The sequence below is a fragment of the Pygoscelis adeliae genome, unplaced genomic scaffold (genome assembly GCF_000699105.1).
Source record: "Pygoscelis adeliae isolate BGI_AS28 unplaced genomic scaffold, ASM69910v1 Scaffold844, whole genome shotgun sequence".
Taxonomy (NCBI): Eukaryota; Metazoa; Chordata; class Aves; order Sphenisciformes; family Spheniscidae; genus Pygoscelis; species Pygoscelis adeliae.
In genome coordinates this window covers 90489-104543 of record NW_008824615.1, presented here as the reverse complement: position 1 = coordinate 104543, position 14055 = coordinate 90489, and the positions used below count along the sequence as shown (strand labels likewise).

The window sequence follows — 14055 nt, the reverse complement described above, 5'->3', positions numbered from 1 at the left end:
TATACCACAAACTTAGCACAGCAAATTGAGCTCTCCTGCAATAAAAAGAAAGCCTGAAAGAGTCCAAGTAGAGGTCACTGAGCCAGCCACTGCTCAGCCTGTTTTTGATCGCTCGTTACTGCTTGGTCCTTCCTTCACTGGGGTGGAAGGATGCTCATCTTGACATCGTCACTAGAAGGACAAGCCACACATCATCCTCCTTCACTAACCAGAATCCGCTCGGCAATAGAAGAGGGCTTCGCTCAAGTTGGTATTGATCCTGCGGCTGCAGTCAGCCTTGTTCTGATCCCGGTGGCCAAGACTCATTCATCCATCGCCTGCCACAGGGCATTTGCACTCGTACAGGTATTTTGCACGGGTTAAGGTACCTTTAACAGAACATGGGTGTAAAGTCTCTGAAACACAGCGCCATAACGGCTAATCACAGGGGCGGTCAATGGTGGATAACACCGAGACCTCACTGCGTCTCACGACCCTGTACAGAAACAAGTAGGTACATGTTAGAGAAGGATTTGGGAAGTCACGTTTAGGGTTTTGCTGTTTCTTCGATTGTTTTTCAAAGGGTTCACAACCTTATTTTTTTGCTGTACACCATTTAATTTTACTATCATTTAAAATATGGAGCATATTCTTAACGTGAGTATGTTTGGGAAAAGAGCTTGGCATTTGGGGAAGCAAATAATGTGTCTTTCCAGATGCTGCAGTTCCACTTACGCTAGAGAAAGTTTTGGTCCGAAATCTGGGTATTTTTGGAGAGTGATTTTTGGAGATTCCGAAACTTTCTTTCCCAGCTAATTCCACATCCGCCTGGCAAGCTTGTGCCTTTTTCCCTGACAGATTAAATATTACTCTATCCCACGTGTAACTGTCTTGCAAATATCAAAGCAATGACTATATATAGGAATGTGTGGTTTTGTCATTACAAAACTCGCCTTTTCCAAATTGCTTTGGAGAGTTCACACGTGCGATTATTTTTTAAAATGGAAGGGACACTTTTCGAGCAAACCTGGCTGTGTCAGCGGCAGGACCGGATCTGCATCAGCAACGGCAGGGCAGGAGGCCACCAGTCCTCCGCCCACCGTAAGCGTTCCCAAAAACAATTTGAAAAACTCATTTCCAGCTTATTTTGAAGCTCAGCGTTTCGGTGTCACGGGGCCAACTGCAGTGCAGGTGCCTGACCATTCCATACTGGCTCAGTGTCAAACTGGCTTCGTATCAGCTTCCAGTCGCAACCAACACCGACTAGATTTCAACTGCTTTCATCAGTTTTACTGCCCCTGCTAAGAAAAGTGAACAAATGAACACATTGAGATTTCCTTAAAACTCAAGATGCAATTATCTAAAGCTGATGGGGTAGAAAAAAAGAACGTATCTCAAACTGAAGATCCACCTAGCCAAGGCTGCTACATCTAATCACGACCAATGCAAGATGATTAGGGAGACCATTTAAATAAAGGACAGGTAAAAAACGAACTGTCCCCCAACCATGCCCCCAAGAGTCCGCAGCATGGAGGTGTTTCAGAAATGATTTTAAAATGTGAATTAACCTTTTGATCTCAAGGCTGAGAGAACATTGCACAAATCACTCATGCACCCTCTGCTCAAGGCCAAGTAATTTACATTGCTTTGATGCGTTCTTCTTCTTCATAAACCGCTGCCTCAGTTCACAGGTGAGCAGGAAGCAGCCCCTGCAGCAAGGGCAGCAGCCGTCCCAAGCCTGATCACCTGAAGTTCAAGCGAGCAGCTTTGGCCCGGCGGTAAGACAGCTCGCTGGGCAAAAGCCTGAGTTGCAACCTGGCTGTATCAATCCACGTTCTATCAGACCAACCTTCCACCTTAGCAGGAATCAAGCCCCTACTTCTTTAAAGGGGCATCTTTATGGCAAGGCAGTACCTCGGACGCAGCACGGCCAACCTGTCTGCGACAGAAACCAAAAGTGAGGTCTGCCAGCAGTACTGTTTCCATAAGTTTACCTGAAACTGTGAAGAACAAGAGAAGGGCAAGGTAACGGCAACACACGTCGTTTATTTTGGAACAACTCTGCTGCCTCCTAGGCAGGGGGACGCTCGCTAAGGAAAGCTTTTTGTGGTTTTGTTGGAGGGGGGGATAGGGAGGCAAACGGAAGGCAAAACGACAAGGTTACTTACTTGTAAATGCAGAGATTAAAGCCAGGTGCTAGCGCTGTATCAAAAAAGTTAAAGGAGCAACAAATGATAGAATCACAGAGTATCTCAAGTTGGAAGGGACCCACAAGGATCATCGAGTCCCACTCCCTGCTCCTCGCAGGACTGCCTAAAACTAAACCGTATGGCCAATAGCGTCGTCCAGACGCTCCTTGAACTCTGACAGGCTTGGTGCCCTGACCACGTCCCTGGGGAGCCTGTTCCAGTGACCGACCACGCTCCCAGGGAAGAAGTGGGTGCACGCAGGAAGTTCAATCATTAAGAAAACCTTTCTGTTCCAGACGTTGAAGGAGATTTTCACCCCAATGTTTTTGTGAACAAGAATCGATGCAGATTTTTGTCATCACTCAATCACCAGGACTCACCCAGGCAGGACTATCTTATTACACCTGACAGTGATAGAAGAAACATGGAGGCAAACTCCTCCTCCTGCTGCTGGGAAAACTTGTATTGCTTTTATTTCCCTTATAAGCCTGTACTAGGAATAAAGGCCCCCACTATTACCTACATAGTTTAGGTCTTTATCTAAGATTTGACACAGAAACCAGTGAAACTGCCCAAGAGGGAAGAAAGAATCTATCAAGGTTTCTTCAAACGTGTTTAACTTGAATAGATGCAGTGGAGTCCTTGTTAAAAGCTAGCTTCTGTATCACTTGGGCATCCCTGACGTGTGCTGGGACACTGCACCCTCAACAGCCCTAGTGAATACGCTCAATTCTTATGGGCAATATCCTCGCTAATCATCACGTGAGCCCCATTTCATCTCTTTCCTCATCCACAATAACTCTTGCTGTTCTTGTCCTGACCCTCTCCAGAGCATCAGTTTGTGTCCAATGAAAAAAAAAAGATTTCATATTAAGTGGACAAATCCCAAACTTACTTTCATGAAGAATTAAAATCTACTTTCTTTGCATGCAGAAGAGACTAGGACTAGTCGGTCTGCTGAGACTATTCAGTTTGCTCACTGACCACAAGCTTGTTATTTTTGTCACTCTCCTTCAACTGCTTGCATGTCATTTGCATTGTTTAAAGTCAAAACAAGATCACCTCAACTTGCAGCTACAGTACTTCTCATTTCATACATCACCAGTCATGCTGGAATCACAACTTTGCATGTTATTTTGTCAATGTGCAAGAAGCAGAAGAGAAACCAGCTTACTCTTCTGAAATTACATTGGCTCTGCAGTGCTGACAGCGGGAAAAAACATCAGTCAAGTTAACAGATATGACTCAGGGCAAACAGAATTCCCGTTTCAGTCTCCTTTCTGACCATGTAGCCACACTAGCCCTAGGGATACCAACCAGCGCGATACTGTTCGAGAGCACTGCACCTCCACTAACTGTCAGCTTGCCCATTTCTGGTGTGTATCCCTGCCCCGGCCCACCGTGGTTGGCATCAGCAGCATTTGCACAATACTATTCCCTCTTGCAGAGTCCCTCAAATTTTCAGGTGTTTGTTTGGTAGAAATTTGCTTATTCCCAATTGTTTTCCCTTTCCTTTACCTCCCAAATTCTGTCCTGGTTAGTTCTTTAGTGCTTGACTACAATCTTTATTCATATTACACAAGACCTACTTACGATCAGTGTGGTACGTGCTGATTTAGCTGCCCTACGACCTAGCACTGATAGCAGAAGAGGAGAAGGCTGAGAACAAGGGTTTCCTTGGGGCTGTTAAAGACACCATCGGCGTGACCTCCGCTGTTCCCTCAGAGGTTTAGGTCCTTTGAAAGCAGCAACACTTTTAGGCTTCAAACAGAACACAAGATCAGGACATGAATTTCACATTGACATTTTTATTAACGCCAACTGTTTTAATTTTTTTTTTTTTTTTTTTAAACAATAGCACAAAAATGTTTCAGGGAAGCAGTCTGACAGTTAGTCTGATGACCTTCTGAAATACAGTTAAGCCACACCAAATACGAATTCCTGTTAAAGAAAAAAAAAATATATGGAACTCCAACCTTTGTATTAGAGGGTGTTGTGTCTGGTTAGTAGACCACGCTGCTTTGTGAAGTAAATGATGGCACACAGCTTAGACTTCATCATCACGCCAGTCATCACTAATTTAAGGCTTCTGAATCAAATTACCATCAACATCACAGAAAGGAACGAAAAGCTAGTGTTGCTACGGTCATGAGGAGATTGAACAAGCTGGATCTTTTAGACAAGTAACGGTGTCTTGAGTAGAAGAGACCTGCCCTAACAGCAGCCAGGAGAACCAGTCACACAGTAGTTATCTCCTCATTTGCATGCATTTTGAGGGCGCAATTTAGTAAGAAAAAAAATAAATTGCATGAATCTTTCTCTTATTTAATGTGGCTATGAAAGATGTTTCCTTACAATTCCATTATCTCTAAGAAGGACATCAGCAAGTGGAACCAAGGAGAAAAACCGAAGAGCAACAGAACATTTTTCTTTTTGCTGAGAGGTAACACAAAAGGGAGGGAACCTACTATCCTTGGATTGGGGGGGGTTGCAGGAACATCTCCCCAAAACCTTGCACTTAGAACGATGCACAGACTCTATGTTATACCAGCTACCTGCCTTTCCGAGTGACCTGTTCCACACAACGCTCAGAGGCATTAACCCATTCTTGCCCCAGACGCTCCACAAAATTCCACTGACCTAGAAACCACTGGTTTCCTTTTTTTGAGGAGGGTGTAAAAAACAGAACATCTGTCAATAAGAGTGTCAGGAGGGGGGTGTTAAATATTTTAACCACTGACAAGGCTTGAGGAAGTTTCACAGTTTTGTTATGCTCTATTTTATTACTATCATATTTACAGATTTTTCTCTCTTTTTTTTTTTTGCTGAATTGCTGATAATTTTAATAGAATTTTAATCTGGAGTGTGAGCAGGAACCAGTTAACTACATTCATTGTCCAATCCCCATTGGTTTGAGAAAAAGACTCCAAATTCTTGGCATATGAATCGGCTGTTGGGTAGCTCCTCCCTCTCCCCATGAGGCGGCAGCAGGACTGCAGCAGTGGCATGCACAGATTCACACCATGGCTGGTGGGGCCTTGCGCTGCAGAAAATATTGGTGGATGTTCTCGGCGTCCCGCTTCAGCCAAGCTGCATTCAGCAGAATATTTTCACAGCACTGCTGGACAGTGCGTTCTGCCGATGGAGCTGGGTGACTCTCAAAGAAGGCCTGTTCAAAAAGCAGACAACCATCCATAAGGGTATAAACAGGCATAGACAAGATTATATTTTTAAGTTGCCAAATTCCCTAGGTTATACAGAAATGCTTTTGTGAATTACGTTCCTTGTCTGACTACAGTTCACGCTATCGGCTCCCACCAACATCACAGACTCTGAAAAATTTGCAGGGTGCTTGCCGAGTTTGCAAGACGTGTAATGCCAAGTACAGAGCGGGAACAGCAAAATGCCTCCATTTCTCTGCTAAAGGAAAGCCGCGATAGCACTTCTACAAACTAGCCCCCAAACGCTGCCTCCTGCCCTGCCCTGTCCTTGCTGCCAGGGACAGCAAGCGGCAGCTGAAGGGATGAATTCCGTCTCTCATTGGGAGGCAACAAATGAGCAGCAAATCGAGTATGTACTTCTGGATACATGGAAGAAGACACTAACGGAAGCCTAAGGCCATTTTGCAAAAGCATTTGTCTAGGTATCAGATTTCTTAGCACTACCTAGGCCTCTTTCCAAGCTGCACAATGACCTCCAAGCACCAGCAGCACTCAAGAGTTTTGCTGAATATTCTTACATTTCTTCCTCCAGAATCAACAATATTGATCCCCTGCAAATAGCTGAAGCTGAAGAAACTGCACCAGAGGCTGCTGTGACTTGCACTTTACAATTGGTTAAAAGGGTAGAATAAGCTGGCATAGTCAGGAGCCATCCCCCATCTTCACACAAGCAGGCTTTTCCCAGTATTTGGCAGATCACCTCACACTAATGTATGCTACAAGGTGACATCGAGACTCAGGCACATTAAGTTCTCCAGCTAAAAGCTAGGTATACTGTCTCAGGAAGTTCTCTTGGAAAGTAGTTATGATTTAGTTATGGATGATTGTTCTGGTAAATGTTTTGGAAAGCGTTCTTTAAGAAAAATATGAACTACAGTGCAAGATTTCTCTGTAAAATCACTTATGCTACTAAATCTTTCCTAAGAGGAGATCACTAGATGATAAAAAAAAAGACAGATAGAGCTCATGGCTCAGCATATCTTTGAAATAAGAATTCCTCTTGAGCATTAAAGTGGTAATTAAGGGCCATGTTTTTAAGTTTCTTCTTCCGAGAAGGAGTCCCTGTAAAAAGAGTAAATACTAAAACCTACACACATTTTTAAAATGCTACCGGGACCAGCGCCTACAGTCCCAAGTCAGAGGGGATGCTCCAGTCCAGTAATGAAATCACATCACCTTGAGCCACCAACTTCAAGACAGACTCTGCAAACACATTAATCTGCCTTGTGTCAAAGCCTGGCTCTTAGTACACAGCACAAATTGACCACATAAAACTGGGACCTATAGTATGGAATTTAGCCAATTTCTGCCATGTTAATTCCCCCGGGAGTCCCTGCGTGCTAACGCAGTCAGCCCCAAATGTGCCGTATCAGTCTGGGGAGGAACAAAGTGATGGTGTAAGCCTCAGCTTACTATGGAAGTTGTAACAACTATGAGTTTTGCTACAATTATCTTTAAAGGTTATCTTCTGGGGAGTCTCAAAACCACTGCCACAAACTGTGCTGGATTTCATAAAAGTTTAAATGAGTGAAACTAATGAAATAGAAATGACTAGAAGTTGGACATTACTTTGTGAAAATGCTAATTTAAGACATTTCAATAAAATAACCCAACCTAAAGCAGTGCAATTCGGGGACTAGGCAACAGTCAAAATAGTTAGAGGCAGAGCCACAGTTCAAAAACAAAAACCGCACAGAAACTCCTGGCTCTTCCATCAGGTGCTTACAGTCTAGAGCACGCAATGTTTGTCACAGATGATGTTAATCGCTTCTTTAATTAAAACTGCTTACCTTAACTTCTGCGGCCATTTTATCATTTGCAAATCCATCCACTGTTAGCTGAAGGAAAGAAATATTAACCGAGGGTAAGCATTTAGCATCTCAAATATAACAGTTTAGTTTTGGTCATGTGTGTGAACGGGACTTTTCCTCCCAGCTGCACATACCTTTATTAGTCTGGATATTAAGAATCCACCTTGGTATCGATTATAAAGTTCCTCCCAATTGTCCCTTACAAATTTCCAAGCAGCTTTCCTCCCCTGCTTGCTGCCTCCAGCTACTCCACCAATAACAGATACCGTGTCCTGGGGACGTACCTCTTCCTGAAGATGAAAATGTAGACAAGTATTCAAGACTGTTTCAACAAATACAGTATGTTGGCTTTATGCATTTCTACGCTGAATCTGTCAACGATAGCCTCCCCTCTCCCCCCCCCCCAAACTTTAAGATACAACTCAAAAGATTTAATCGTTAAGACTATTCCTCCTATTCTAGCGTGTTATATGCGCTATCACCAAGTGCTCTGAAGGCACTTGTCATTCTCACAAGGTAAGGAAGCGGCAGCTTTTCCAATAACTTACTGAAAGTGCAAAGGTGAGAACTTTTTGAATCAGTTCTGGTTGAGAGATGGCTCCAAGAACTCGTTCAATTCGGTTCTTCTCCTCCTGCATGTCTGCTTGCTTGTGAAGCTTCGAAGCCAAAGTGAATAATATTAGCGCATGGTATTAAATGCTGACTTCTTACCTAGCACTACCGAACTCGCTGTATACGCCAGAGCTGCTAGATCAGTCTTCAGGCCTAACGTGACAAATTGAACTTGTTCATGAGTCATCCTGCAGCTATCCACATTACGGACCTCATTACACGTACATCAACAGAAAGTACCGTTACTAATAAACTGGTCCTCACCGCTGTTTATATAAGGTCAAGTAGGACCGTGCCTCCAAGCAATGAAAAATGACCCTAAAAATGAGAGAGGCAACAATCCACTAGGTGGCAATTTCACACTACACATGGACCAAGGAACACCACAATGAAGCCCTAGCGTTCACATCATGTGTAAAACATCGGATTGAGCCTGTGCGCAGATAAACTACATCTTAGAGGAACTTGTAGAGTGGAATATTTAGCTTTTCATTGCATAAGCTGGCAGTGTTAACAACAGACTGTGCACTCACCTTCAGCATAGTGTCTAAAGTAGTACTATCTCCATGCTTCAAAACAGTTACATATACCTAAGATAGAGCATAAACAAGGAAGGTCCTTCAAAAACCACACTTTCAGAAAAGCAACAATCAATTTCTACATATTTGGGTTAGACTTCAGACAAGTGAACGGATCTGGAAGATACCAGCGCTGATCCCTTCTATGTTTTAAGACTGGATTTTAAAGATGCATCAACTCCTTCACCTCCTCCTCAATTTCAGCATAATTTTGGTAATTTCAACTACAGGAAAACACCAGAACAAGAAATCTTTGTACCATGCAACACCTAGATAGTAAGTACTTCATGTACATTCAATCCATATCCACCACAGTTAGACTTTGTGCTCTGCAAGGACAAGCTGACACCTGCAGAGCTCTTCCATGGTCCCTGCAGTTTACCACAGTGCTTTTCAACCTGGAGGATGTAGGCTGGTTACGGATGGATGTAAACAAGTAGAAGTCAGCTCAGGTTCAGCACCGCACTTGAGTAGTCTTCAAAACCCAAAAAGCAACTCAGTCTAAAGACCAGAGTTGTTCTGTGGCAGTCAATGTGGGTACAGCTGAGCTTATTAGTTATGACTAAGTATTGGCCATGACAGATGAGGCTTACTTGATTCAAGAAACACAGGGATGTTTGTACCATGCTCCCCAGTATCATTTTCTTCATAACTGGATTTATCCAAGCTCCCACCACCTCTGCCAAAACCAGTTGGTCTCATACCTTGACACTGGTTTCCTCTAGCTTCCCTATTCTTGGAAATACAAGAGTTCAGTGCACACAGTGCTAAGTGAGAGGGGACAGTCTTTTGGGAACCAAAATTTACAATAACCTACAGGACTCCTCAGATCAGCTGACAGCATATGTTTTCCTTCCACATGGTCCTTAAATCAGCATCGGGCTTCTTCTAATGTTGCCTTGTGCCCAGCTTTTCCTAGTTTGCCCAAGACCAGACCTCTCAGAAGGGCATCTAGATGACCTAATGAGTGAGTAGGAGGGGGAAAAAAAAAGTTATTTGGAGACACAATTCAGCAATTAAATGTTCTTCCACCTAGGGTGATCTGGGCAGAGCTGTATAACAATCCTTCCACATGCTTGAGGATATCTAAAGAAACTAGGCCTTTTCTCACTATCCTTGGTGCCAACTGGAGAATACATTGATTTTTTTATGGCAAGAGGGTCAGGAAAAGATGATTCTGCCCAAATATAACAGGCTAGGCCTGTAACCTGAGCTAAGTCACTAATATTAACCATTTGCGTCTACAACAGGACTGACTAGGACAAGTAAACATGCACGTACATGGCTTTCCATCCTTGTAGTCTAATAAGTTTCATGCACTCCAAAATTTGCAAAGCTAGAGCAGAGAATTTTTATCAGTCAGTGACCAAGTAGGGAGAAATTTTACCATTTTAACTTGCACCTCTGAACAGAGGGCTGTTTTGGGTTTTTTTTGTTTGTCTGTTTTTAAGTATAAAAATACCCCTGAATGCCTACTTCAGACTCCTCTTCCTCCCTTCTCTCCCCTTTCCCAAAATCTTGATGGCTTATTTACACGAGTTTTCCAAAACCACTACTGGATTTCACAGCATAAGTTTCCTACCCTCTCCAGGCTTGGGGTCCCATCCCAGTCTCTCCCCTATCGGTGAAAAGACATCTTTCACGAACACCTGGATTTCCTCATAGAAGTCTGTGTGGGACAAGAGAGTTGAGAGGATCCCCAGGTTACAGCTGAGGTCGCTCCACACAGTATAATTGGGCTCATTCACAAAAGCTTCCATGACTTTTAGAACCTCTACAGTGCTAATGATTCCAGCTCGGGCCTGGGAGAGGAAAAGACACAGATTAATCTTACTTCCAAACAGAATTAAGACGTTTAATAGCTCATCACATTATTTTTACAGTTGTCCCTGTTCAGTTCGCACAGCCTGCACATAAACTCTATTTTCTCTGTTGTGGGGTTCTGCCAAGGTGAGTTAACACTAGTCAAAGCACCTTAGCTGTCTGCTCACGGCACACAATGCTTTTTATACACAGGTAAGCACTTTACAAGGAGACAGCTTGTATAATTATAAGCACATTTTGCAAACGAGACAGACAAGGAGATTAAGTGACTTAACAAAATTGCAGCAATGCTGGCAAGAAAAAGCAAACCCCCAGAGTTATTCTCAGCCAGATACTACACCCACCAAAATCTTATTTTAACTAAAAACTGTAAAGATTTAGAGATTTAATTTTTGCTCTTCATTAAATTGAGAGTGTAAAACTGCAGAAGTAATTTTTGCTTCCTACTTCCCGTGAATTAGTACAAGAAGTACTGCCTTTCCACCTCTGCCAGGAAAATTTTATATTAACTGCTTTACGGCATCATGAAAACACTTCCATGCTTAGTGCAGTTGATAATACCTACAGTAGGTATCTCCAACCAGATTGCTCAGATTTTTGTTAATCTGGAACCAGACCAGTAATTTATGGTACCAGAAAAAGAGGTGAAGATCAATTTTTATTATCTAAGCTATATTCACCTATGATAAAAACATAATTAAAACTGGAACCAAAATAGGAGTCCAACACAATGTTCCTACGTGTATTATTTGCTCAATTTTTTTGTCCCACTAGTCTTGCAATATTTGGGAAATGACTCAGGCTACAGCGTCAAACCCCTTCAACTAAGCCATGACAAGAGTTACAAGCTTTGAAGCTAGAAAGGCAGGGTATCAAACCCACATTTTTAAAAGTTTCCATATACTTGCTGACTAGCAAGAGTAAGAAAGTGCAATGTGAAATACAGAGTACAGCAACTAAGTGTTCAGAGCTAGCAACACCTGTTTTGGGGGCAATCCCTTGCTTTTAAACAGCAAGAATCCCCAACAGTCACGTCCTCCAGCGGAGGACATTTTTAACAAGCCCAACTCAATAAAGCACATGGTGCTGATAGTATTTGATAAAGTCACTGAGGGGATCATTAAAATATCCTTATTTTGACAAGTTAAAAGAAAGCAAGGTCTCAAAACACTTAATTTTATAAAAAAACCCTATAGTATAATACGTCCCTACAGAGAACGGTGCAACAGGAGTAATAGACAAGGCTGCTTCCATAGGGTCTAAGTCTTATAATACAAGTTAGAACTTGTCAAGCTAATTAATAGCTAGATGTATGCAGTAATCCCAAAGGCACTTTGCCTCCAGAAATGGAGACTGACTCTTCAGACACCAATTTCTGCAGTTGCTGTAGCTCTCATTATTAGACAGAATAGCAAAGGGTTACTCACCAGAGAGAAAAGATCATTCTGCAGGCCAAGCCTGTCCACAGGGGGTAGGGAGAGGTCTTTGATCGCTGGTATTAAACTCTCCAGCATGTCAGGGCTATACTGAGTACGGTAAAACCCTACTGTTCCGAGGTTTAACTGAAATGTACCAAAAGTGAAAAATTAAAAGTAAGGAACAAATAAGGAAATGCTTTTTTATTTTTGAACCACTAGAAATTTCTCAAAGCATCATGCCTCAGAGAATTCAGTCACTATCATTTAGATAAAAAGAAAAAACAAATCATAAGTAAGGGAGAAAGACTTAAGATTTCAAAGAAGAAATGCTCACTAAGAGGTATAGAAGACGAGAGAGAGCTGACATAAAGAAACAGAGGCTAGAGCTAAAACTAGGAGCAAGGAGAAAAGAGAAACTTCTCTTCTAGGGGCAACTCCTAACTCATGTAAGGGTAGTCATGCGCTGAGAAGATAGAATGCAGCAGACTGCAGGTGCTAGAATCTTAACTTTTGTAACCTCTCTCCCACAACCCGCTCCATTCACTTTTGATAGAGAGAAGCATTTCCTTAAGAAATGAGAGCAACCACCTCTGCCCAGTGTAAAAGCAAGTCATGGTCAGCAAGCTTGATGAACTACCCTGGCTACACGCTGCTACCTACTAGCATTTTAGTGTAGGTGGTCAGATATTGTGGTTGGTTGAACAACAGTACCTGGCATAAACCAAAAACATTGCTGAGCTCATCAGGAAGTCACCCCCTTTGCTACTGCTATGATTTTGGTCAGTCCAATTGCCAGTCCTCAGGACTATGGCACTAACTAAAAACCTCAAAGACCGACAACTTTTGCAGCCAGCAGTCCCACAAACTCACCTTGGACTGAGCTGGACTGTTGCCTTCTCAGGCAGAAACATCAAACTTTACCCTCATTTAGACAGGGCATTTTCAGAGTTGTTAATTCATTTCATGCCCCTCTCTATTACCAGGGACGACCCAGATAGATATGGTGATTCAAGAGAATACGCAGGCCTGACAGCTGGAATGCTCACGTGAGTTAAAGAGGAAGATTTAATTAATAATAAAAAAACAGACTAACCCCTAATGTTATTTCACGGAGTCACCTCTCAGAGTACAGCTCCAGCTTAGAAACAATTACTCTTCAACCTCAGTAGTTCATACAGCAATAGTCCCAGCCAGTTGCTGTCTTTCAATTTTTAAATTCAGTTTGACTGGTGTCTGCAGGAGACCGCAACAGTGAATTTTTTCACTTGCAGATTTGTACTTGTCTGGCAATAGCCACTAGAAAACCCTCACACTAATGAAAGATAAACAGGACTATTTTTTTTGCTCAGGATGGACTTTAACTAAACTGCGGTTGCCATGGGATACCAAAAAAGCCACCACATTTCAACTCAAAAGCGGCCTCTAATTGCACACTGTTTTTCCGGGCTCAGACTCCTAAAAGGTTCAAGTTTACATTGTCTAGACTGCTCTTGGAAGGCAAAGGACTACACTAAGCAAGCATTAGAGAGAGGAGCCAATATTCAATAGCAGCACAGAGAGGGCCCTGCATAAGAAATACAAGATTGCAAGGAGGAAAGAAAAAAAAAAAAAAGAGAAGAGGAAAATGAAATGCAAGGGAACATTACAGTGACAATCAAACTTATTCCCAGTAATATGTTCTCCTTTGTAACAACTCACCTTCACCCACTGGTCTGGTTTGATGTCTTTCAAAACCAAGGTGAGCTCTGGTTTGTCCATCAATATTTGCATTTTGGCACAGGTGGGGTCATCACTTGTACAAATACTTATGGGGACCATCCACATGGGGAAATCCTCCCCTAAAAGAAGAAACAATAAAAAGGAAGGCCTAAGGAAAAAAAAGTATGCACACAACACTGAGAAACTCTGCCTGATGTTCAAACAAGCTACAGCAGCAGTTTAAGCAAGGCTACTTAAATTTAAATCTAAAAAGGCACAAATCTGAAGGAAAACGGCAGTTCTAGAGTTAAAAACCAAGAATCTCTAAATCACCCTTCAAGCCAAACGTTTTAATTTCAATAAGCATGGAGGAGAGCTGGAATCTGTGTCTTAAGATAGAGCTGGCTTCTATATGAGGCGTTTTTATTTCGGCACTACTATAAGACCAGCAGTTTACAGAGCTCCTCAGATGGCAGCACTGGTCTTAAACTAGACATCAGAAGAGAAGCACCTCAGGATGAAAATTCAACCAAAGACTGCAGATGAATGCCATTCTCCATGCAAGGAGGACACGGAAACCACAGGTGTGAGAGCATTCAACCTTAGCTTTTCTGAAGTTTTAACAAATACTTAAACACCTGAATCCGAGCAGAGCACCTGCCTGCTCTGCAGTGCAGCTGTTTCATCTCTCAAAATTGCTGCCATTGCATGAAAAGAAATGAACA

At 42.5% G+C, this 14055-nt stretch overlaps 1 protein-coding gene across 1 annotated transcript in view; it reads right to left on the bottom strand.

Annotated features, from left to right (window-relative positions):
• Window positions 1-4309: 4309 nt before the first annotated feature.
• LOC103915533 (puromycin-sensitive aminopeptidase) overlaps window positions 4310-14055 on the bottom strand; it is a 37614-nt gene continuing 27868 nt past the window's right edge. The window contains 9 exon segments of the mRNA XM_009322371.1: window positions 4310-5337; window positions 7180-7227; window positions 7335-7490; window positions 7749-7856; window positions 8346-8402; window positions 9208-9350; window positions 9973-10192; window positions 11642-11776; window positions 13331-13470. Coding sequence (XP_009320646.1) covers window positions 5185-5337; window positions 7180-7227; window positions 7335-7490; window positions 7749-7856; window positions 8346-8402; window positions 9208-9350; window positions 9973-10192; window positions 11642-11776; window positions 13331-13470 — 1160 coding nt within the window. The 3' untranslated portion in view covers window positions 4310-5184.